General features: G+C 44.7%; 2 protein-coding genes across 4 annotated transcripts; both read left to right on the forward strand.

Moving 5' to 3' along the window:
• Positions 1 to 1,914: 1,914 nt before the first annotated feature.
• Positions 1,915 to 26,461, forward strand: LOC144110634 (uncharacterized). 3 transcript variants are annotated; one of them, XM_077643673.1, is made up of 4 exons: positions 1,915 to 2,406; positions 7,226 to 7,360; positions 9,880 to 10,087; positions 16,707 to 26,461. In XM_077643673.1, the coding sequence occupies exons 1-4, from the start codon at positions 2,283 to 2,285 to the stop codon at positions 16,720 to 16,722; spliced, it is 483 nt and encodes a 160-aa protein (XP_077499799.1). In that variant the 5' UTR covers positions 1,915 to 2,282; the 3' UTR covers positions 16,723 to 26,461. The 3 variants fall into 3 exon arrangements, with proteins under 3 accessions (XP_077499799.1, XP_077499800.1, XP_077499798.1); XM_077643674.1 differs by having other exon boundaries at positions 9,880 to 10,060; XM_077643672.1 differs by lacking the exon at positions 16,707 to 26,461 and having other exon boundaries at positions 9,880 to 14,243.
• LOC144110632 (uncharacterized) lies at positions 14,923 to 26,461 on the forward strand. The gene has a single exon (XM_077643668.1). The coding sequence runs from the start codon at positions 16,754 to 16,756 to the stop codon at positions 17,561 to 17,563; it is 810 nt and encodes a 269-aa protein (XP_077499794.1). The 5' UTR covers positions 14,923 to 16,753; the 3' UTR covers positions 17,564 to 26,461.

Consider the following 26,461-nt stretch of genomic DNA (forward strand, 5'->3'; position numbering starts at 1 on the left):
GCTTGTGTCTCAGACATGATCTAAATTGGTCATCGCAAGTAGATCAAGTTTGTGATAAGGCGATCAGAAAGCTTTGGGTGCTACGGAAGAAGCTTACTGACGCCACGCCAGATGTGAAGTTGCTAGCATCATAGACCTACTGAACTAGAGACCTGTGACGAGTCTGGATGCCCGCTCGCCTCCGCTTTCAGTAGGTTTTGGTTTCGGTTTTCACAGTTTTGCGATTTTTTGCTGGCAACATGGGTACCTCCGAAGCCAAATCCTCATCCATCCAAAGTCTAAGTGTTTTCCTCTCTCTTTTGTGTTCATTGCGACCTCCGGCCAGTGCTGCCAACCCTAGGGATTTTCCCCTAGATCTAGAGATTTTGAACGTTGTTTAGGGAAAAAGAAATTTTTGTTGTAATCTAGGGAAATTTTACTTTCGGCATGGGCCTTTTTTATTTTTCGATGTGAATCTGTTCCTTATTCACTGTTTCTTCACCACCTTGATTTTGAGAATCTGGCTATGCGCCATGTGCACGAGGGGAAAGCGTTGTTGGGATCGAGGTGGCGTGGTCGGGCCGGGAGGAGGTACGAGGTACGGCAAGCCAGATATTAACCAGATTCCCATTGGACAACGTCCAAATGAAGAGACTGTAGGCAATCGACCCGCAAGTTGTCATCGAAATTCGGATTTCTTCAATAGCCCCACTTGCCACCTCATTCCCTTCTCTGGTGCCAGACTAATAATAATAATAATAATAATAATAATAATAATAATAATAATAATAATAATAATAATAATAATAATAATAATAATAATAATTGGTTTTCGGGGAAAGTAAATGGGGCAGTATCTGTCTCATATATCTTTGGACAACTGAACCGCGCCGTAAGGGAAGGGATAAAGGAGGGAGTGAAAGAATAGAGGAAGAAAGTGGTGCCCGTAGTGGAGGGCTCCGGAATAATTTCGACCACCTGGGGATCTTTAACGTGCACTGACATCGCACAGCACACGGGCGCCTTAGCGTTTTGCCTCCATAAAAACGCAGCCGCCGCGGTCGGGTTCGAACCCGGGAACTGCGGCGGATCAATAGCCAAGCGCCCTAGCCACTGAGCCACCGCAGCGGGGTGTGCCAGAAAGAGAAATGAACAAAATTGACGCAGAATGGAGACTGCTCCGCAATACAGAAATGGACCTGCCGGCAGATGCGAGCGTTCAACGCTTTTTGAAATGAGTGAGAGACTCCAGGCAAGGAGACGGGAGCCCAATGTTCCCTCTCTTGAGCGACTTCGTCTACAAGCTTCTCTGTTTGCGCCCTCACTCCAGTGCAACAGTGGAGAGAGTTTTCTCTCAGATCAACCTAATGAAAACAAAGACCAGAAACAGCTTGGTGACGCAAACCCTGGCAGCTACGCTTCACGCCAAGCGGGTTCAGACGGGATGCCACCCGAATGACGTGTCCTACGTTTTAGCGTTTGTTTGTTCACGCCCACATTTGGGCACAAAGTGGATTTCCCTCGCTCTTTTACTGCAGCCGGTGAGCGTAAGTGTTCACTGCGAGATTTTCATTCATTTCAGGGCTTAGGCCAGGATTTATTAGGTTTTGATATTAACTAATGTTTTCCTTACCCGTGATCACGTGGTACGCGAGTTTGCATGGGAAATCTATGTGTTATTGTATTCAAAGTTGCTGCCAAAGTGTGGTAAGAGGGTATCTGCGAAATAAAAGAGTTCAGAATTGAACTACGCACCTTTTTTCTATGCCTGAATATTATTTTTCGGATCTAGGGAAATCTAAGGAACTTTGAGTGAAAATTTGGGGGAGAAGTGGCTTTCGAGGTTGGCAGCACTGCCTCCGGCACATCGGGCTCAACGCATCGTTGCGTCGTGTTCTTGTGACCTCGCCAACCTCGCTCGCAGTGCTCGCAGTGTATTGATACAGTGCACACGATGGCAATGCGTCGTGCTCAGTGTGACGCTCGTTTTAAGAGAAGAGGGATCCTGTTAGCTGAAGAGGTCGGGAATTCTGCGGCAGCTGGAAGACTTGACCTCAACGGGTCAACCATCCGAGGATGGCGCCTGCAGCGGGAGGGGCTCTTTAAATGTGAGCCCGACTGCAAAGGATTTCGTGAGCCTCGCCACGGCCATTACGCCCAGCTGGAGAAAAAGTGGCGGACTTTGTTATCGAGCAGCGCAATTGTCTCATGGGGCTCAATGTCGAGCTGATCCGTTGGAAAGTTAGAGACGTTGCTCGGGAGATGGGAAGTTCAGAGCATCTCGTGGTCGGGTGCAGACGTTCATGGAGAGAGAAATGGATTCTCTCTGCGGCGAACAGCATCGATGCGGCAGAAGTTACCCGGGAGACTTCGATAGCGAAAAGGAGGACTTAGTTTCTGAGAACTCGGCCTGCGAAAGCGAGGAAGGTGAGTAAGCATGTTCGCCACTGTTTTGCGTCCCTATTTATTTTTTTCCCGCTGGGCAGCATGTAAAGTCACCCCTCGCGTTACATTCGAGTAAATACGGTATTTTGAAATGTGAACGTCTGCAGAACATAGCTCAGGTTCACTCATAATGCTTATTCTAGAATGCAGTCAGTTTCAGAACATAGAAAAACGGCTGGACTAACTAGCCACTGTTAAGAAGAAAATGGAACACAACAGGATTGTTTTCTTCAGTCATATTCTGCGTGGCTATTACAAAGTAAACCTCGAAAGGTACATTATAGCAGACAGTTCCACCCATTCAAGGACAAAACACACTAAAGTTATCAAACCACTGACTTGCAGGGCAGACTCTTTTCATTTTTTTTTTCTCGTGAGGACAATAAATGACTGGGAAAAACTGCCGAATGAGGTTATAAATTCTAAGACTACGGACTTTGAAGCTGCACAACGGGAATATTCTATGAGTGCGTATAAATGTTTTTGTGTGCTAGCCCTGTTACCTGTCATTGCTGTCTGTTTTCTTTTTGTTAACTTCTGACAGTCGGACCTGCCCTTAATTACAATTGTTTGTACTTTGCTATTACGGCCATGCACCTTCTTGTCACATCATACCACTGCGGCTGACGTGTGCACTGTTCAAATATTCGTTTCTGTGTGTACATTTGTTTTTCTTGTTTGTCAACATTTTGTCATATCACGTGCTGTCAGTGACGTGCAAAAATTCCTAGTGTTCAGAGTTACTAATTTTTTCAGTTTTTGTTGTATTTTGCATGCAACAGTTCTAACAGAATGTGTACTGGTAAAACTGCAACTCCTGCCTTGGCCTGTGCCGGCAGCAGGAATAAATAAATAAATACATATAACACTTCTTTTTGCCTCATTGTTTGCAGAACATCTGAAAACAGATTTCTTCCAGACATAATCGTATACTTTTGCAGACGTTTGTTACACGTTGCGTAGCCCTTCTTGTGCTTCGTGGGGTAGTTTTTAGGCATTCGGTGGAGGCCAGAAGCTCTGCCATGGTTAGGTCAGAAGTAATCCCATCGGAGGGCTCTGTAACGGATAAGTCAGCAGGAGATGTAGACGTGCAGTCGTAGTGTGGAAAAAAACTGACAGGCTGCTTGTTGTGCAAATGTATCCTCATCCACATTCAGCGCGAGGCGATTGCTCTCTGTGTAATCTGGAACCTGAGAATTGGTCGCTCCATGTCTATTGCCCTGCGTACAGGACAAGCGGGCACACCATGCACCCCAGCGTCTCCAGTTGCCTAGCCGCTTTGCAGAGCGCCGTGCACGTGCGGTAGCCCGGTGAAGAGCAGGAAGTGCCGATGGGTCGCCGCGTTGACGAGAAGCATGATGATCCGCCTGGCGACGGAGAGTGCACAGATTCAGGGGGTGTATTTCCGGGTTTAGGTAGTCCATTTGCAGTAGTGGTAATATATAGTGGGTCGCAAAAACAGCAGAGTACAGTGCTAAGACGGGTTGAGTGCAAATAAACTATTGTCTGCACGTACAGAGTCCCATGATGTTATGCGTACGCTGCGACATATTTTCCGTGGACTCGAAGTAGTGAGGGAGATAAAAATGAGGTTGTGATCAGAACCCCAAGTATTTGAATCAGCAGCCAAACGAGGATTAGCGGGGACTAACCACCAAGTCATATCAGGTTGTCACATATATTAAGGAGCCTAAATTAAATTTTAAAGGAAAAGGGTGTGAAGAAGACAACGCAAATTAACAGAAGAATAAAGAGGAGGAAGGAGAAGCATTCGGTGAGGTGGAGAGAGATGATTGGTGGAGAAGCATTCGGCGAGGTGGAGAAGAGAAGAAGACGACGACAAGGCTTACGTGGACTAACGAGGCTATAAAAGGGCGAGTGAGAGTGAGGCATGGGGGGAACAGCAGAGAAGCGGAGGCTCCGGCAGGTCAGGGACACTTTGGCTGGAAGAGAGCGACGCCGGCTACTGCTCCGGTGAGCTCGCGTTCTATGATATCGCATCGTGGACTTCCTGCCGTGCCTGAGCCCGTTCCGGGGAGTCAACAGAGGACGCTACCACCTGCTACGGCCAGGGGTGTCTCCAGCGCTGTTGACATCCATCCGGGTGGTGCCCTAACACCAACAACACCGGCATCACCTCCACGGGCGCTTGGACCGGGAGCTTGTACGATGCAGCCAGCGACGCCAGCCCAAGCACGGCGAACGCCGCCTCGATGCCGCCTGCTGGATCCATACAACGCTGCAGCCACACCGAACCAACCGTGAGCACGAACGCCGACCGCTAATAGTAGAACATAATAGTAGACGCTAGTAGCAGTGTGTCCGGGTCGTGTGTATTTATAGTCTTTGTGTTTTGTGTTAGTTTTGTGTTCTACGGTGTGTGCCACGTAGGGTGTATTAAATGTGCGTTTGTGTGGGTACACCCATCGCCTAGTCCATCCTTTCGGTCTGAGTGTTCTCCGGAGAGATCCGTGACACAGGTGAGGCCACCTCAGAGCGGTATTCGGGCGGTTTAAAAGTTGACAGGAATGATCTGAAAACCTGCCTTAGATGAGTGCACCCCTTGAAGAATTCTATGAGCAACCCCACGCTCCGTAGTCGGCCGGCGTAAGTGCCATGAGAAAAATATTGCCCAGCTTACACACTCTATGATCCAACAATGCTTTAGTTGTCACCCAATCAAGAATTTGCAAACTGGCAGCCAGCTTATAGCTTTCACGAGCCAAATGTTGTTGTTGCCTCAGTACGATGGCCAAATGTGCGAAACAGAAGAAAACAAAACCATAACCATAGCCCCTGGCAAACCACTTGCAAGGTTGACACAGGAAAGAAAGCTGCATCGCTATGAGCATCAACACTTCCAACAAATTCGAGTCGCGAGGTGCGTGATCATAGAATACAAAAACTCTCACATTTGCGAGTTTATGCTCGGCAATTTTATTGTGTGCTTATACTGCAGGTGTGGCTTCATACGGCTCAATACATCTCAAGCCGCAGCATGTCGCTGAAGAAATTGTGTTTTGCCTTTGTGTGTGCTCTGCGGGTTCCTGACCTGTTCGCACTTTTACCAATTGGGGCAAAGCTCTGGAAATGTCTAGCCACAGATGCAAATAAATTTGCCACCGCCAAAGCTATTCGGGTAACCAGAGTTGAGACAGTTGACTTTGATGCAGGTTGAATTAAGTACTTCCATTCAAACTGGATAATGAGTATCGCGTGCACCAGCGGACAAGTAAACGCAAGAACTGCTAAGGCACTGACTACACTGGTGCCTAGCTGCTAAAAATTGAGTGAATCTCGGTGTTTTTCTCTGACAGTCTTGCTGACACAGTCGTGAGTGAGTGTTTCGTAGCTCTGGCGGTCGTGACTATCGATGCACCATTTACATTGTTCCCTTCTGCCTTTGATCGCACAGCTAGTGCAATGTTGCGATTGCCGCGCTGTTTGCTTTTGCGAGGTGGCCATAAATGTCCTGGTACACATGCGCCGAGCAACTGTCGTAACTGTCATTGGAAGCTCTGCTGTCTGTTCTGGGGCCCAATGGAGGCGATGCATCCGGCGGTACTAGTAGCCAGCTGATCAATTTCGACAAGAGACTGATTTACGTAAAGTTACAATTTCGTTATCTATAGTTTGTTGAAGGAAAGAGCCTAACATATCAACATTGATGTTTCAGCAAAGAAACCAGGCACTCTGCTGTAATGGATTCATGCAATGAATTACGATTGTTTAATAGCCGGAGCCAGGCCAGAACAAATCCTTGATACCTTTCCATTGGAGTATTTATTTTCCCTTCTACGTGCCCTCGAAGCATCTATGGTAATATTGTTAAATGCACGAGGCATATAAACATTGCTGATTGGGGCCTTGGAATTTTCATTTGGACTGCTTTGCTCTCTCTCATTTTGCAGGTATCCTAACTGATGTTGAAAACACGAGGACTGCGATTTTGCCAGCATAATCTTAAAGGACTCACTGGTTGATGCTCGTATCCTGTAAAACAGTCTATCCTTTGATCTGAATATGTGTTGAGCATAGTCCAGTGCAGTAGTAGTAGTAATAATAATTTATATGGGCATACTATACAATATATAATGCGCCCTCGAGGTGAGGCTAAAGGAGAAAGATGAAGCATGCCTCCTGACGAGGCTTACACACCAAATGATACATCTAAAACAACGGTGGCCTCATGGACAACAGAAAAACACTTTCACAATAATAAACAAAATTTATCACAATAGAAATATCAAACAATGATAAACAATGGAAAACATGCTGAACAACAATTAGCAGTAAATGAAAACACTTTCACGATATGACATTCGGGTAGAAAAGTAAACAGCGCATAAAGTATGCAGAGTTAAAATTTATACACGAGGAAAAAGAATCCAGTTTTTTCGTAAACAAAGATACACTACGATTTTCTACAGGAAATTCTACTAGAGCATGATTGTACATAAGGTTACAGTTTGGTTATCTATAGTTTGTTTTCCATAGTTTGTTCCAGGTCTTGCATTGATGGGGCCACCGCACGTAAACCATGCGTAACGTCTCTTGAATTGTAAGCATTTTGGAAAGAACTGAAATCGTGCTTAACTTTATAAAAGCCAAACTGAAATGATATTGGGTTGTGTAACACAAAGACTTATTAATATATAAATATTTGTCAACGAAATTTTTTAGCCTAATTACTGTGTGAGATTGCCTTGTTTAATTACAGGTTACTGCCCGCACTATAAAATAAGCTTTAACATGTGTGCCTCCGCCCTTCACTGAAAGTACCCTGCCTTTCTTGGTGCAGGCATGGTTACAGCTGATCCCATCGTCACAGTACTTCCTGGGGAAAATACGAAAAAGCAGCTGCACCAGTCCGCCCACTGCAGTCGGAGCTTCATTAAGAAAGACCCCATAGAGCCGCACCTTCTCACCCAAACGGGTGACTATCACATCCAGTGTGACCACTGTGGAAAGAGCTTTGCACGAAAATATGACTTCATGAGAAACATGCGTACCCACACTGGCAAGCGTCCGTACAAGTGCCAGGTTTGCCCCATGGCATTGGCACCGAATGCAACCCTTGCAAGGCTTATGTGAGCCCGCAAGAAAGAAAAGCCATATCAACGCCAGTTCTCTACCAAGGCATTAAAAGAAAATCACCTTTTAGAACGCCGTGAACTCAATACACACTCTGGAAAAACGTTAGCACTGTAAAGGTTTGTTGCCTTTTACTGAAATTGGATATGAGAGCCATTGCTAGCTAACAATATATTAGCCTTATTGGCTAAAAGTATGCTAATTTGCATGGCTTCAAAGTAAACTGGCACTGGGCAATTTTTCATGTCCTTTCTCTTATTCATAAGAAGTGTGATTATACTGAGCTGCTACTGTAATTGAAACTGGCATGGTATGTGCATGTGAAATCTTTCATTGGAACATGGTATTTTCCTACAAGATTAAAGTTTTGCTGTATAACTTAGTAACAGCTCGTTAATTAAAACTTCAATGGACCAGTAAAAATGTTTGAATTATTCAACCACTTCGAAAAAGACTGACGCACACCGCTTGTATAATAGCAAGTTTACTTGGTAAAAGATTGGGCAATAGTCACCATGCTGTAGCATGCCTGATATATCGTTTATCTCGCCTTTATTTATAATGTCATGCTTTGGTTTCGATTGTAAATCAACTTACAATCGTGTAAATACGGTAGTCCTCTCTTGAATGTGGTGGCAATTCTTGTTAGACATTGTATCCCCAGCAAAGTCAGTCTTGTCAAATGTTATTTAAATTAGGCGAAAGGGTTTTGCGTTGCTGTCACAAGAGCACTTCTTGTCTTATTCCATTTGACCTTAGTGGCTTTAACATTTCAGCATTTTTGCTGTCAGCCCTAACATGTTGGGCTTATCGAAACTCGGTGAACTTGCTTTGGTGATTAGATTTGGCGGGTGACTATTGACATAAAAATTATCGTAATTTAGAGCAGCTTGTGAAAGTAAATGTTTCAGAAATAGAATTTGAACAAAACATTTTCTCCTGTGCATTTAGATATTCAGCAATGTGCTGTGGGCTCTAATACTTCAGCTGCTTTTTTCATGTTGCGGTTTAACCAGTGTTTAACTGCATTGTAGTTGGGAATTTTTTATTAGTTGTAACTGTATGTTGTAATTTATGAGATTTGTGTATAAATCAATAAAATATTCTGTTCATCCTTGCAGAGTACAAGAATGGATTAGCCCTAAGGAGCTGAAGCTATTGATAGCTTTGTCAGGCAACTGCCTGTACACGATGACAGTGGAAACACGTTATAGACATATAAACTTGTGTCATGTGGCATTGAAGGTAAATTAGATGCCGATGTATTTAGTATTGAGGAGTGCATATTATTTCTTTATTTGCAATGAAGGAGTGGTTTAAAAATGTTGATTTTGCAGTGGCTTCTCTCTAGGCAGCTTGTGGCAGGAGTCGACGCTCATTCGCTCCCATTTTCAGTTACAAGTTCCCTCACATCATGAACACTGCTAGATTCAAAAAGCTTAACGCTTTTATTCAAGTTTCCACATCGATAGAAGCCTGTGAGTCCATTGACCCCCAAAACCCCGCTGCCTTTACAAACACTCGAGTGGGCGGTGGAGGCGGCCAGTGGTTTCGTCTGCTCCTTCATCTGCTACGGTACCCGGTTTGCTTTCGTTCGCTTATCATGCCGTTTGAGAACCTTTCATGTAGAGCTGTCTAGGCTGTCCAGTTTCAACCACTACATCAGTGAGCAACTATAGCACTCGTGGCAGCATGCGGGATACCACTAGAAGATCGGGGTTTGTCCTGCTTCACAACAAGATTGCGGTGTTTTAAAAATATGTTGCCTTCGGATTAGCATTGCACACTTTGTCAGTCGTTTTCAAAGCACTCGCCAACTGTTAACGAATGGCGGCCACCGTGAGTAGACTGCGAAACAAAAAATTGTTTGGAAGTTACCCAGCGCATTCTTTCCCAGCGCTCCCAGCCGAAGGTGACACACGCCCCCATATTGCGATGCTTTAAATATTTAAATATGCATATGCATATATATATATATAAGGTGTACTCGGCTTTTCTTTACGAAGAGACGATATCTTAAGTGTACTGTGAAATCATAAAACTGCTTTGAAAACTTTTTTTGGCATGTATTCCTATAGGGTGCTGTCACGGTCCGAATGCACTCCTGCCTAAGTGAATTAAGGCGCGGACTCCCTCGACCAGGGTGACCACAGCGGCGGCAGCGACAGAGGCAGCGTCAAGTGGCCTGTCCGCCCTCAGGTCACCGAACAAAGTGATGCTGGTGAAAGGTTGTGCTTAGGATGTTAATTGAAAGACGGCTGCGACCTCGACAGAGGTCCCGTGTTTCAGACAACACGCTGGGGAGTACAAGGACATTCATTCACCTGCTGGGAATCAGGGTGCCATTCCTTTCCCACGCAGGCACTGACCGGATTGCATTCATCACGTCGACACGACAGTGTTTGAGGACTGCCCTTTCCATAGACCGAGCTGTGAGAGTCAGTGCTGCTCCTTGCCGGGGGTGTTACCACATTGGGCGTCTTCAATTATCTACCTTGGGCTGCCGACTGGCTGACTGTGGGTTGCAAGATCACGGAGCCAGGTGCTCAATTTTCTCGGGCTACCTCAGGTACTTCCAGTGGCTGCCCAGAACGCGTTCATTTTTCTTTTTTTGTTTTTGTGGCAGTGCACCTACTACCTGGCTGAATAGTTTCGGGCTGCCATCAGGCAGCCAGACTCGTGAGGACAATTTTGTGCTGGCAGTGCTCGAGCAACTAGCAGACACGGAGAGGTTGTATGCTAGCACAAAGTGATTGTGGCCATTTTTATCTGGACTAGAAGGACCGCTGTTCTTCGTGCAATGTTTCGCACGATGCGGGCACTAGTGTCGACAAGACCACGGTGCTTATCGTCTGTGTCGCCAGCAGTGGCTCCTTTTGAGGTAGTTCTCGCTGTTCATATATTTGCTTTGCGTACGTGTGTGTGATCCAAGTTCAATCGTCTGACCACCTCGGAAGCACAAATTTTGGCTTCATATTGCGATCGCATAGATATGCACAAAATATTTCTGCTGTTAATTTCATGCACCCAGATGATATTGCGATAGTGCTCGATGCCTTTCACTAGAGAGGCTGCAGATTCCTGTGCCCAGTATGCACGCATATATGCATGTGCTGAACGTATTCACTGAGTTGTAGCATTGATACGGCAGCGTGTGGTATACGCTGCGTTCTGCACAGTGGAAAGGCAGATATGCTCTAAGACATACTTGATTGATGGAAACATGTCCTTTATTACAAGCTCTCACGAGCACATTGCTCGAGGCATCTATGCGGGCATATATGGGGCCACGCAGTTTTCACATTGCGGCTTACGAGGCGTGCTGATTCTGTCATTGTCGACTGTCGTATAGCTTGAGGCTCGGGCCTTCTGCCAGAAATGCTTAAAATATCTGATAAGTACTGTACGCATGCATCTCCTCGCGTATTTCTAAAAGAGTAAAGAGTATAAAGAGAAAAGAGATGAGAATTTTTCATCGCGGATCATCATGCAAGCAGAAGCACCGCCGACAAGCAAGGCCGAATTGTAGCGCCTTTCATTCAAGTGCTAGCATCTGCGGTAAGGCTGTATTATATACAGATACGATACGCAGCTAAATTTGTCCATTACACCGGCTTGCTCTAGATGAGCGTTCAACCATCTGCTATGCGCTTTTGTTGAGATTATTTGTGCTTTCCTTGCCGGCAGCAAAAGATTTCGGCTGATAGACTACATTTGAATAGAACTTACCCCGATTCTTTCTGTTTTACAGCCTGGGAAATAAGATTTCGACAATTTTATGTTTTGTTCACTTTAAGCTGAGGCTTGTGTTTTTGCAGAGATCAGCGGCACAAGGTGTGATCCACGATGGATAAGTTCAAGGCAGAGGACCTCCTTGAAATTTTGGAAGGAGTGGGCATTTCAGTAGAGCCCACTAAAACAAGAGAATCCATTTTGGGGCGTTACGCGGGCAGAATAGGTGACAGTCGAGGAGTGAGACGAGGCTTGGGAAATGATTCTGGAGTGAAGGCTCCATGAGGAGAAAGAACAGGAAAGGCAAAAACTTCGCGAGGAACAAGAAAGAGAATAGCAAGGCTAATGCCGTGAGAGATGGGCTGAGCTAGTGAACCTGCACGAAAAAGAGCTGCAGGAGCTCACACCTGAAGTTCAGTTGCTGCAAATGGGAAAAAGCGAGAGCTTTTTTGAGAAGTTTTCGAAGACGAGAAAGTTTTACAACTTTCCTCACAAATTTTCAAGCAAATTTGCGCTGAGGAGGAGCTAGACCAAGGCTGCTGGTTAAAGACGTTGCTGACCACACTGCCAGATGATATCAGCGGTGTATTAGTGCACCTGACCGACGAGGAGGTCAGCAACTATGAGACGGCGATAAGAGCTCTTTACGGGTATTTTGCCATTCGTGTAGAGGCACAGTCTAAAGTACGAAGTGATGGAAGCGGGCAGCGCTCCCACCTGAGTGTCATGCGACCAGTCTAGGAACCCTGCTTGGTTAGCTAGTGACACAGCCGTTGGGCAGGAGAGTAATGACAGCGCAGGTTTAAGCCCAGAAAGGACCTTTGGCAGCTGCAGGGGCAGCATTTGCCGATTTAGAGGCAGAGAAAAAGAGTTGCAGCTACCCCATCAAAAACAAAGCCGAGCGACCTGCTCCGTTAGCGAGCACTGATAACGCGAACAAAGGCAAGGCGCCTGTCTCTAGCCCTTAAGCAGAGGCTGCTTTGACAAGTGAAGCTGAAGCTTTCAAGAGGAGTGTAGTGAGTTTGCAGGCCAGTGCTGTAAAGGATACAAAGGAGAACCTCCTTCAATGCGACTGGTGAATAGTAGCTAAGTATAAGAGACAGCGCTTTGCTGTAGAAAGAGTGACAGCGAGTTACTTGAATGCACTGCTGAAACCTTGGGCCAGAACGCAACGTTGGTGAAACAGCGTGGTTGAAATCAATTTGCGGGACAGGGAGTTAGGATCATGATGTCGGATAGGAAGCCTCTGGAGAACAAGTTGTTAGGCTCAGCAGAAAGTAAAGTGCGGTCGAGGCAATTTGTTAGTACGACATGCAGTGACTCATCAAAAGTGTGAGCCAATCGTTAGCAAAAAGCAGATGTGAAGGGCAGTGCGATAAATGGAGGCACGCAGAACAGAACAACCTGGGCAGTGTCCGGAAGACGGGCTTGCACAAGGAGAGCCAAGTCATGCAGTAGTCTCTAGAGAAAGGACAAAGTACGGGCTCAAAACATTGTAAGACTGAGGGCTGGTCAACGTTGTAATCGTCTTAAAGTGTCAAAGCGGCTCTCCACATGCGATAGGCACTACACTAAGGCCAAACTGACTACACGGGTTCAGAAAAAACTAAAACCACCAGCCCCATTGTGGCGACACTGCTGAAGTTCTTGCATGGCGTGTGAAACTTGCAGCGAGCCACAGAGTAGCACGCCCTGCTCCTGCACGAATGAACGCAGCAGAATGCGTGCCAGTCAAAATTCTGGTATCGAGAGAGGAATACATACAGGCATTTCTTTCATGCTGCCCAGGTGTTGGGAACGTGCGGCCGGGGTGCAGTACAAATCATTGTTGCATGGCGTCTTGAGCTCGCAGGTGTAAACGCGCACTTAAGACCTTCGTTATTCGTCTTGTCGCGGCTGCTGAAGATAGTCTGTGACCGTGCAGGGTGCGGATAACGAACAGACTATCTCCCAAGAACTGCTGCGCTGGAGCCTCACTTTGCAGTATGCACTTGTACATAGGTTTAGCTGCATATTGTGACAGTGTCCGCTTACGACCGGAAGTACAGGGGAGTAACTAATGGGCCAATGTGGCATAGTTTCTTGCGTGGGCACTACGAGGCACAGGGTGTCTATAAGTGAATGGCAGGTCGTTGATCTGCTGTAGAAGCATTAAAGACGACAAACGGCACCCTGTGTAGCAACGGATGGGATTGTGGAAAGAGGTTAATTAGGATTGATATGGCTGGATACCTCAGACTGCTTTTCACATCTAACATGTCTTGGTCCAAGCACATCAATCTAACTTGCAGTACAGCACTTCAGAGACTTGGGTATCTACGGTGCACATTACGTGCTGCACATCGTCATACAAAGCTTTCAGCCTGCAAAACTGTAATCCGACCGCTTATCAAATACAGCTCTGTTGTTTGGAATCCGTATCAACAATTGTACTGCGAGAAAATTGAATCATTTCAACGCAATTCGTTTTATCTAATGTTGCTTCGACAGTGAATTTTCACCCCTGTCTAATCTCACTATCACTCACTATCTCTAACATCACTGTCAAGGCGTAGTAGGTACTCCGAGTGCCCCAGTCATATATACATATTCATTAGCTGTCTGCACCTCATGGCAATGAGCACCCATGTTAATTCTTCTACTCCATTATCAACTAGGTGCCATCATAGTTTAAATACTTTTCCACTTTACACATGCACTGATACATGTAAATAGAGCTTCTTCCCACATACCATCAAAAGCGGGAAATGCCTGCCGTGCGAAATTCATTCACTTGAACTTCAATATTTTTTTACTGCCATTGAATGTCATTAACACCTATGCTTTGTTCATTTTATATTGTATCTTGTACGTACTCCTATGTATGTACGCGTGCATGAATCAACATATATATGCAACTGCCTACCATGTATCTTATGTCTCTACTTCTGCAATATCCCCTTAGGGGCTGCAGTATGTATAAATAAATAAATACGAATAAGTCCACAATGCAACTCTGCCTACGTTCATGACTGCTGCACAGAATTTCTCAATCACAAGGAAGTAGTGTCGTTTAAGTGTTTCTTCTTACGAAAGCTAATCACGCCCTAAAGATGAGAGCACGGCACCCAGTGTAACTGGCTGGATGCTCGAAAGAGGTGAATTATGATTAGTATGGTCGTATACGACAAAGTCTGAAGCGAATCTCTTCCCACATTCATAACCACTGCACAGAATTTTTTCTTTTAAGAAAAAGCAATCTGTCAAAGCATTATTTACTTGAAAAACTTAATCACAGAGTAAAAAAACAGTGCGGCACCCTGTGTAACAATGGACGGGATGCTTGGAAGAGATGATTTATGACTGGTATGTTTGGAAAACACTAAGTCAGCAGTGCAACTGGTCAGATTAATGATTGCTGGACTAAATTTCTGTGTGATGAAACAGTCTGTTGTTAAAGTGTTTACTTAAGAAAGCTGATCACACAACTTTATTAACAGTTCAAAAGCTTTTCCGCCTCTTAATTGTTCAACACAGTATAAGTTTGGATAGCTAAATTTGTGTATTGTTTGGAGTGGTTACTTCGTTCAAAAATTGCTATTGCTTTTTTCTCGCTTGAGAGTCATGTGAGGCACGAAAGGACTGCGATAAAATCGCTGCTTCCTCGTTTTAATTCACTACAATACTAAACCCAGCCTTCCTCAAGTCATCGTTCGGCTGTTGGAACTGAAGAAGCAGGATTGAACAATTCGACTATAAATTATTTGCCAGTCATAGCCAAATATCACGTGGTGATTCAAGCATATTAGTGTCTTCTGCATCATTGTAGAGAAGAAAACCTGCCATCAATATTAGGTGTTTGTACTTTTTTGCTGTCTAACTTGTCTCACTTTGTTATTCGCCTTGCAGTTCTTATTCTAATCATCTTTATTGCTGTGTTTCATGTTGCAGGCATCAAAATGAATATTGGCGACCAATGATTACACAAGCTGCCCGAAGGACCATCTTCCAAAACCAATTCCTTCAGCATATGCAGGCTGAACTGCTTGATGTTCATGATGTAAAATAGCATAGCCAGTGATCTCAGACTGTGGTATCGTTGCACAAAATAAGACGTATCAGACCCTGCCTTGGTAACGCCTAGAACACTACCTCATCGTTGCAGCAACCAGCCATGGTGTCTCAGTAGTTAGGGTGCTCGGCTGCTGACTCGAAAGACACGGGTTCAACCCCAGCCGCTGTGGTCGCATGTTGATGGAGCCAAATTACTAGGAGGCCATGTAATGTGTGATGTCAGTACATGTTGAAGAACCCCAGGTGGTCGAAATTACCTGGAGCTCTCCACTATGGCATCCCTCATAGCCTGAGTTGCTTTGGGTTGTTAGACCGTATAAACCAACGATCATCGCAACTTGAACTATGGATATCATGAAACATTCTACAGGTGAAATTGTGCATGATTGCTGAAGAAACTTTGGGATCCAGTAGACAGCAGCACAAGTTGCAGATGCAAGCTAGAGTGTACAGAGAAAAAAAAATGCAGTAAAAAAAGTGCATGTGTTTTTGTGGATGTGCCTTTTCTGCATAATACTCTTGCCTTTTGTGCTGTAGTCTAACCAGTTTAGCTCTTCAGTTTCCGTTGTAGTTCTGTCACCCTTTTGAGCTTCCGTGTCTCATTATTTAATGGCTTATTGTTTTCTGTATGCTTCTGCGCACAACTTCTTTATAATGTGAGGTGTGCACAGCAGTAGTAATACCTTTTGGTGTGCCTTCAGATGATGTGCGGCGATTTTAATCACTACTGTTTCATCTGATGTCTATAGGAACTTCTGATGCTTGTCCTTCTGATCCTATTTGCTGTGGGGAATACTTATCTAGTTTGGTCTATTGTGATTTGCTATTAATGATTCATGTTTATCTTTAGTGCTGTCTTTTATTTTGGTGACGCTGCTGACAGAAATGGTTTTGTCCTTGTGGTTTTCCATGTGACCGTTTCTGTTCTCCATTTATTTTGTCAGACCAGCAGACCTCATTATGCTAGATTTATTAGAGGAGTTTCGCCTAATATTTTTTGCTCTGCTTTTGTAGACAGAAGGAATACACTCATTGCCGGTGTACTGTGTCACTAATGAAAGCTCATAGACATGTTATTTGTGCAAAACTCTTGGGCAGGCTTTTAAGATTCCATGAACCCAGGCATTATATGAGCACTTTGTCTAAGTTGCCGAGACTCATAAGCTGCCTACAGAGTAAGCTTGTTGCTCTGAGTAATTGTTTGAAAGTTAAAATATTCACCCTCCAGCTCTATGGAAATTTATAATTACTAGGAAATTTTGTTTTAAAAACTCGTCTTTCTGTTTTGAGGGTGAACCCATTTACACTGAAGTAGACTTAAGTTAAATATTGTGTAATATTGCCACCACCAAACACGCATGGTCTCGTATTTCCCTAAAAACACCCCGCCTTTCTTGGTGCAGGCCTGGTCACAGCTGATCCCAAGCTCGGAGTGCTGTCTGGGGAGAACATGAGTCAGCAGCTGCACCAGTCCCCCCACTGCAGTCAGAGCTTCACGAAGAAAAACTGCCAAGACCAGCACCTTCTCACCCTAACGGATGACCGTCCCTACAAGTGTAATCATTGTGGGAGGAGCTTTGCTGAAAAGATCAGCCTGATCTGCCACATCCGTATCCACACGGGTGAGCGTCCATACAAGTGTAACCACTGTGACAGCAGCTTTTCTCGAAAAGGCCACCTGGACCGACACCTTCGCACCCACACGGGTGAGCGTCCATACAAGTGTAACCACTGTGACAGCAGCTTTACTCAAAGTTGGAACCTGGCGCATCACCTTCGCACCCATACGGGTGAGCGTCCGTACAAGTGTGACCACTGTGGAAATAGCTTTGCTAAAAAGGACACACTGGTGGCACACCTTCGCACCCATACGGGTGAGCGTCCATACAATTGTGACCACTGTGACAGCAGCTTTGCTCACAGCTCCTGCCTGGTGCAACACCGTCGTACCCACACGGGTGAGCGTCCATACAACTGTGACCACTGTGGGAACAGCTTTGCTGAGAAAGGCACGCTGGTGAGTCACCTTCGCACCCACACGGGTGAGAGACCATTCCAGTGCCAGCTCTGCCCCATGGTCTTTACACAGCGTACAGTCCTTGCTCAGCATGTGCGAGCCCATAAGAGTGAAAGACCTTATCAGTGTCAGTTCTGCACAATGACGTTTAAAGAAAAAGGGCATTTGAAACGCCATGAAAATAACAAACACACTTCAAAAAGCACAGTTCCTCAAAGTTTTGATAGCTTTTCCCAGCATTAGATGTTAAAACCATTTCTAGCGAACTTGTCTCACTTTTTAATTTGCCTTCTTGAGAAAAAATGGCAAGTTTACATGCCTTCAAAGTACATCCACACAGGGCAAACCTTAGGTTGCGTTCACTCCTCCATAAGAAACCTCAACATACCAAGCTGGTACTGTCATAAGACTGAAATCGTGCCATGTGCGGATATGATCATGTCGTCATTTTATTAGTTTCAGCGCATTGAATGATTTGCATGAATTGTGGCTGCAGTGTTTGGCACTAGCTAGCAAATTGACTTACTTACGTCAAAGCAGTTCTGCATCCTATAGCGAGTTTAATGCCACCAGAGAAGCATGCTGTTTCATTATTCTTTTTATGCTTTTGTTGGGGCTGTATTGTACTCAAGAGCAGAGAAACAAGCCTAGCCGCCTGATGATAAACATTGCTCGCTTTTGTTCTTAGAGTTTTCTCTTGGTTTAGGTATTTAAAAATGAAGGCTTTATTGCACTACATTCCTGTGGATTATCTGTTGTCGAATAATCTGTGATCGTTGCATGTGGCGTATTTTCATTACAAATTGCATTGTCAGTCTTGACAAACATGCTTTATAGACTTGGAGGCAAACAATCATCTCACTGTCTCAACAAAAGTTGTTCTCATCATGGTGGGTGGAACAGCGCGAACAGATGAGAGACGAGAAGAGGAAGACACAGACAAGCGCTGACTTGCAATTAATGTTTTATTGAGAACATACATTTTATACCACAAAAACACGTGGCATGTCAGTAACATAGCACTTGAGCTGGCACTTTCAAAGGTTACATCGCTACACGCTTATCAGCCACAAGGTACGCTCTCATCAACGAGCCTCCCCCATCTTACTTTCACTTTGTGAAATATCTAAAACCGAAACCTCCTTATCAACCTGAAACAAGGAAGGCTCGCTAACACACAATGCTTGTCTTTTTCGAATGAAATACGCCTCCATTATTTCCCTGATTGTTTTATTTGTGTGGCGAAACAAAATCCTTGTTTTGGTGACCAAGGGGCGGCATTTTTTCTTTTCCCTGTTTTCTGCACTCACGGCAGTTTTCTTTCAGATGGGAATGACTTGAATCCGAGAGTGAGTTCAAGTGTTCCCACAAACGAATACTAAATGCAACGGCCGGTTTGGCCTATGTAAACTTTCTTACAAGAAAGTGGAAGGTCAGAAACAACTGAGCTGGCGCAATCGACCAACCGTGACCTGTGTGCCACTTGGCATTGGATGGGCTAACACTTTTTATTTGTTCATGTTAATTGCTAATGGCTCGGCATAGCCCACTCAACTTTTTCGTTGCCGAAAAAAACGACGTCGACTTCGAAACGTCCAGCCACATTTTTCAAATTGTGTGCTATCTTGTGTACATACGGAATAACAGCCAGTTTGTTATGCAACTTTTCGCTGTTTGGTTTCACACATTCCGCCCTTACCAGTCGCAAAAGCTTTTCGCAAGTTGATGAAATAACATTGTGTGGAAAACCTGCGCTTTTTAGCCTGCGGACTTGTGACAGCACACTATCTGGAATGCAATGATGACACGAGCTCTGAAGGCCAGACCGAATGCAAGACATAGCAATTTCGTTTTTTACAATTTTCGAGTTCCCGTATAAATGGCTTAAAACTGGTTTCTGGGACCTTGCTGAATGCTCCCAACGCACTTGGACATTTTTGAAAAACAATTTGAGGCTTAAAAGCTGGAGAGCATCGTTTGATGGAACCTCATACATGAATGACAGTCCCTTTGCACTCTCGCGAAAGAGCTTCAAGATTTCCGCTATCCTCCTGCTCAAGTTTTCTTTCTCAACCAGCACCAGAAAATCGTCTACAAATCTGAAAATTCGTATTGCCAGTGCATTGATGTGTTAATAGTTCTGTCCAGTTGACCTAGAAAAATATTGCTAAATGTGGGCGCCATCTTTGATCCAATACATATGCCCTTTTTTTGCACATACACTTCACCTCGCCACCCAACATATGTGGACTTTAAATAAAACGACAAGATTTCAAGAAAGGTCTTGACAGATCCTGCAGTGACCCATAAAACGCTTCGTCATTTTCTTCAGCGATGCACTTTTTGACTGCTTCCAACATGCCTTTGTGAGGCAGAGAATAATATAGGTCTTCAATGTCGACACCGAAGCCTGAACACAACCCCAGATTACTAAGCTTTAGGAACTGGGCCAACCTATCTGTTTTGTCAACCACAAATGGATCGTCCACAACTGACTTTGAAAGATGCTTTTGCAGCTAACTGAATACCGAGTATTGCCAAGTGCCTGCTTCCGAAACGATGGCTCTGAAAGGAATGTTGCTTTTATGAGTTTTTGCAGAGAAAAACAAATCTAACTTATCACCTTCCACTTTTGGTGTCGCCGTCGCCAAGGACCCAAAATTACACTCGTTTAGCAGTGAAACATTGTTTAGAAGAACTTTTTGTTGGGCTAGATGGTGCATTTTGAAACAAAAGAGCTGTAGCGCAACCCAGACAAACACAAGAAGGAGGTACACAGGACTAGCGCAAAACTTCATCTAACTTTATTCACTGGCAGCGCAGCAAATATAAGGAAAACCAGATCATGTGCAGATACCAGTTCACACACACCATTATCAACAGAACCGTCTCCGATTTCTGCCGCTTCAGGGCACTCAAAACACTAGCGCAGTGCTGAGGAAGATGCGCACCACTTAGGTCTTTCAGTGAGCGCGCTCACGTTTGAGGCTCCATCAAATGATGCTGTCCAGCTTTTAAGCTTCAAATTGTTTTTCAAAAATGACCACGTGTGTTGGGAGTATTCACCAAGGTCCCAGAAACCTGTTTTAAACTATTCATCCGGGCACTCAAAAATTGTAAAAAACGAAATTGCTATGTCTTGCATTCGGTCTGGCCTTCAGAACACGTGTCATCATTGCATTGCAGATAGTGTGCTGTCACAAGTCATTCGGCTAAAAAGCGCAGGTTTTCCAGACAGTGTTATTTCATCAACTTGTGAAAAGCTTTTGCAATTGGTAAGGGCGGAATTTGTGAAAGTAAAAAGTTACATCAGAAACTGGCTGTTATTCCGTATGTACACAAGATAGCACACAATTTGAAAATGTGGCTGGACGTTTCGAAGTCGACGTCCTTTTTTCCGGCGCCGTAAATGTTGAGTGGCTATGCCGAGCCATTAGCAATCGCCATGAACAAGTAAAAGTGTTAGCCTGTTCCAATGCCAAGTAGCACGCGTGTCATGGTTGGTCGATTGCGCCTCCTCAGTTGTTTCTGAGTTTCCATTCTTTTGGAAGAAAGTTTACATAGGCCAAACCGCCCGTTGCGTTAATATTCATTTGCGGGAACACTTGAATTCACTCTCGAATTTAAGTTATTCCCATCTGAGAGATCATTGCCGCGAGTGCAGAAAACAGGAAAAGAAAAAGAAAAAAAGCTGCCCCTTGGTCACCAAAACAAAGATTTTGTTTTGCCACAGAGATAAGACAACCAGGGAAATAATGGAGGCATATCTCTTTCGAAAAAGACAAGCAGAGTGTGTTAGCCAGCCTTCCTTGCTTCTGGTTGATTATGAGGTTTCATTTTTAGATAATTCATGAACTGAAAATAAGGGGGGTGAGGGGAGGCTCGTTGTTGATGAGAGTGTACCTTGCGGCTGATAAGTGTGTAGCGATGTAACTTTTGAAATTGCCAGCGCAATTGCTATGGTACTGATATGTCACGTGTTTTTTGGGTATAAATTGTATGTTCTGCTCAATAAAAACATTAGTTGCGAGTCAGCGCTTGTCTGTGTCTTCCTCTTCACGTCTCTCGTCTGTTTGCATTGTTCCACCCACCATGAACTGTTACCAACTCGCCCAACTTTCCATCCTTCTTCAGTGTAGTTCTCATTCCATTTTACAGTGCCAGTTTCAGGGTATTTAAGGATTTATATAGCAAGCCACTGTATAATATGCTTTGCTTACGGAAACTCAAGTGAACGTGCTTTGGTTACTGCATTTCTCAAAGCGCCAGTGACATAAAAAATTATTTCATTTTATAAACAGCTTTTAGAGTTGCATTTGTTAAAAAGCAGTCAGCTTCAAGAAACTTCTACTCCATCCTTAGATTTAGGTATGTGTTGTGAGCATTATTAGTTTTCAAAACAGAGGCGTCAACCAGAAAAAAGGTCTTAATTGACATTTCTGTTCCCAGCACGAGGTCCTTGTTCACAGCGAAGTTGCATTCTACTGGTTGACGTCTCTTTGTTTTCAGGTGAACCCTCTGGCTAGACGGTATGCCATTGCACTCTCAAATTTGCACTTCAGTATTATATTCTTTTTTTTCATGAAGTTGATTAGGTCACAAATACAGTCGCCGACCGATTTTTCGGACCCTCAAGGGACCAAGATAGCGTCCGGAAAATCAGGCAGTCCGAAAAAACGAATTCACGCAAAAAAAAAAGTCACTTTATTCAGTGAGCGGCTTGAAAAACTGGTCAATTTGTCTCTGCGGGGCGCTACGTTGCCGTACAAGTAAGTCGGCTTGCACGTCGGCAAGGGTGACGTTCTCGCTGTACACAGCCGAAAGCACCATTAAAGCTCGGGTTAGTTCACTGCTAGTTGGCAGCACGGTCTCCGGCTCCTCACTGTCGGAACTGGAGTCATCAGTGTCCAGCACCTGGCGAACAATTTCGTCGTCAGTCAGTTCAGCGCAGAGCTCGATCTCTCTGTCAGCGTTGGCGAACTGCTCCAGCGTCACTCCCATGGGAACGGCTCCCGCAGCGCGCAAGTGCTCGATGAGGTCAGCAGATGAAGATGGCTGATGAGCTTCACTGGCGCTATCATCGGATGACGACGGCACTTCGTCTCTTATCGCGAAACCCGCTTGGCGGAAGCAATTCCGCAGTGTGTCCTCAGTCTCCGCCTTCCATGCATTGGAAAGCATGCCGAGTGCAGACAACAAGTCGACACTAAGTTTTGCCGTTGTCCACGCATAGCACCATGCGACTAAGCATGCGTGACCGATAGAGGTGCTTGAGTGTCCGGATAACGCCTTGGTCCATGGGCTGTAGTAGGGACGTCGTGTTCGGCGGCAAGAATTCCAGCTGCATGGCTTTCAGATCCTGAATATGCCCATGTGCAGTGCAGAGTTCTACCAGCATGAGAACTTTGCGTGCTTGGCGCTCGAACTTTTTATCCAGCTTCCGGATGTAATGTTCGAAAATGTGCTGCGTTATCCAAGCCTTCTTGTTGGCTTCGTACAGCACTGGAACACGCGCTCCTTTAAAACATCTTGGATTCTTTGACTTTCCTATCACCAGCATCGGGAGCTTTTCGGTGCCGAGCATGTTGCAGCCGACGAGGACTGTCAGCCGTTCCTTGCTGTGCTTGCCACCATGGCAAGGGTCGCCGGCAAAAGCAAGGGTGTTTTCCGGTAACAGCTTGTAGAAGAGGCCGGTTTCGTCGCAGTTAAATGTATCTTCGGGCGCGAACTGCTGCAGCAATGACTGCAGCCTGCCACGCCGAAAGCTTTCAACAGCCGGCTCGTCAACCGCGGCACTCTCGCCACATTTTTTTGAAGCTGAGGTCATGTCTCCTCTTAAAATTTCGGACCCAACCATCGCTAAACTTGCAGCCTTCAATATTCATCTGCAGCGCCAGGGTTTCTGCCTTTTTCTTTAAAACATCACCGGACACCGGCACCTGTTTGGCAATCATGGCTTTCAGCCACACCAGAATGGCTTCCTCAAGCTTCGGGTGGGCACCTTGGCTGACATTCTTGTGGCGGGATCCAGATGACTTCTCGGCGGCTTCTAGAATTTTAACCTTGTTTTTTAGGTAATAGTTTGCTTCGAGATTGCAAATTGCTTTGCAACATCCGCTTGCGACCGGCCACTTTCCACTTTTCTGATAATGGCGGCCTTCTTTTCCAGCGTAAAATGGCTGTAATTTCCTCGCTTCGATGGTTTTGTCGATGAAGCGGACGAGGACGGCGGTGTCGGCGCCGTCGGTAACTGCCTGTAGTTGACGCGGACGCGGCGATGGAAACAGCACAACACACCACACGTGAATGGTGACTGCGGCGACTGACGACAGTGCAAGACGGCAGCACGGCAGAGCAGGCACTGGCGGGAGGGTGCAGCAAGCGGTACCTGCTATCGAGGCTATACTGGGTATGCGAGGTTCCGGTTCCGATGGCGTGATCAGCGGACGATATGACGCGTGGGTTCGAGGTTGCAGAAAACCAAAATGTCAGCGGCCAGAAAATCAAAATGGCACCGGCGTTGTTTGCGTCTACGGTAGCTGTTGAGTCGCGAATTGAGAGAAAAAGTCCGGAAAATCGAACGAGAAGGATTTCAAACGTCCGAAATTTTGGTCGGTGTTATACATTGACTCTATGGAGCGCGTGACGGTGCCATGGCAAGGTCCGGATTTTCAGGCAGGTCCGAAAAATTGGGCGTCCGAAATATTGGTCGGCGACTGTAGTTAACTTGCTGCTTGGGAGTGTATTATCAGTTGTAATTGTGTTCTGTAACAGGTTTCCAGGATTTTTAATCAAATCAATAAAAATTTTTTCATCCATGCAAAGTATAAGGATGTAGTGCCCACAGAAAGCTGAAGCTGTCGGCAGCTTTGTTCTCAAGAGCACCCTGACGCACCACCTTCGTACCCACATGGCTGAGCGTCCATACAAGTGTGAGCACTGCAGCGAAGCGACTGCCTTTACACATGATGGCAGCACAAGCACATTGTGGACATGACACAGACATACACCGAATAACAACTGGTCGCTCTGTATATAGTGTTTTTAAATTTATGGGCTGAAAGATATGGCACTAGAATACAGAGATGATTTAAAGACAAATACAAATCATTATTTCAGCCATTCTAAGATGGAGTGCTCATGTTGCAGAGATAAATGGGTCAAAGAACTAAAAGAAAACAAAACCAAGCACTGCTACTCTTATTGATGTGATATGAGTGCAAGCATTTTCTTCTTTATGGATCCAGAACACTTCAGAAAATTTGTGTGCGCACTTATGCAACTTCGTCGCCTTTGTCTTAACAAGGAATATTTCAGTTTGCTGAAACAGAAATATAGATTCGGCAGATTGGTTCATCACTATTTGGGATGACAACACTGTGTGAACAGCACTTTTAAACCTGTTTTAATTACCCTTATATATATATTCATACTATTATCCCAACAGATCTTTAAAATTAACGGGCCCTTGTTTTCATTTTCTTTCATCTCAAAAATGCGACGTGTTGATTGACAATGCTCTTCACTCCCTTTTCTTGTGGAAAGTAATTGTTTTTACCACAACCTCCAGTTAATGCAACGAAAAAGCACTAAACTACCGGAGAATTCCCACGAAATATCCAGAACATTTTTCATGCAGAAGGTTAAAATGATACACTTCCATGGGGTGGCAGCATTATTAATGTGGTGTTGCTAATTTAGTTTGGCATCCACATGTTCTTGATGGTTGAAAAACAGTAATATAGTGATTACAGACACCTGCACAGAGGATGTTATTTGGTGGAATGGTACTCATTTGTACGTTCAGTGTTAAACAGGCTGGAAAAAGGATTAACTTTATTTGCACTCCTCGAGGGAAATGCGACGAGCTGCTAATAAAACAATGGCTGATCAACATAGCAAAGACAAGAGTTTGTCCAGACGAAAAAAACTGTTTTGTGTGAAGTACTGTGCTTCTCTTGATGTTCCAGCATGCTTTGCGGAGCATTTGTGAAATTTAAGAAACCACATTATTTTTCTCTTCCCACAGTTGGTTTTGTTTGTGTGACCATTTTCAGAAAAGTAGTTGTCTGCGCGGGATTGTCCACGGTGGTTTGAGAACAGTGAACCCAGGTGAACTCGCAATCAGCTTTAGCGAAGATACAAATTTTTACTGTTTATGGTTCTAATGTGCATCTATATTGATTTTAATACAATATTCTGCATAATCAAAACACAATACACATAACAGGCCTGCCGAGGCCTCGGAAGACTTCATTGGCAGAACCATTAGGTGCATCTCTTTTCTGGCTGCTGAGCTCTTCTTTATGGAAGCCGGCTTTCTGCTGTTGAGAACAGTGAACTCAGGTGAACTCGCAATCCACGGTAGCAAAGCTGCAAACTTCTATTATTCGTGGATCTAATGCATGTCTAAAATAAATTTAATCATTGGGCGCATCTTAATTTTGGCATCAAGGCCCTTCTTTACGGAAGTGGCTTTTCCTTTCAGCATCTTCGTAAATGACATTCAACATTGTTGATAATATCTACATGGCACAAACTCTATGAGATGTCTTTTGGCCTTTAAAAAACCTTTACAGATGCTTTTAAGAGCTATTTTCAGCAACATGTACCATCATCAACAGCAGCAGCAGCCTGATTATGCCCACTGCAGTACAAAGGCCTCTCTCGTAGCTCTGCAACTAACCCTGTCCTGTGCCAGATGCAGCTGCCCTATCCCTGCAAACTTCTTAATCTCATCCGCCCACATAACTCTAACATCTTTTCCTTCCCTTAAGAGTTTTTCGCATTGTCTTCCAAATATGTAACTGTTTTTCTGTGCATTGGTTTTGTATTTTGAACTGTGTGTTCTGAAAGTAATCTGTATACACCACATCTTACGGCCGTTCACAAGGCGGCCAGTATTGTGACAATAAAATTTAACTTGCTGCTCGAGATTGTTTTGCAAATCTGTAACATTGTTTATCGGCACATTTGTTTTGTATCTGAAACTGTGTGTGATGTAATTATTTTGTACGCGCCATGTCTTACGGTCCTTCAGGGCGACCAGTATTGTGCCAATAAATTAAGATGCTGGTTCGCCCGAGTCACTTTGCTGACCAATAGATTTTTGAGAAGAAATAAAAATGACTTATTTGTGTA

The sequence above is a fragment of the Amblyomma americanum genome, chromosome 11 (assembly GCF_052857255.1).
Source record: "Amblyomma americanum isolate KBUSLIRL-KWMA chromosome 11, ASM5285725v1, whole genome shotgun sequence".
Taxonomy (NCBI): domain Eukaryota; kingdom Metazoa; phylum Arthropoda; class Arachnida; order Ixodida; family Ixodidae; genus Amblyomma; species Amblyomma americanum.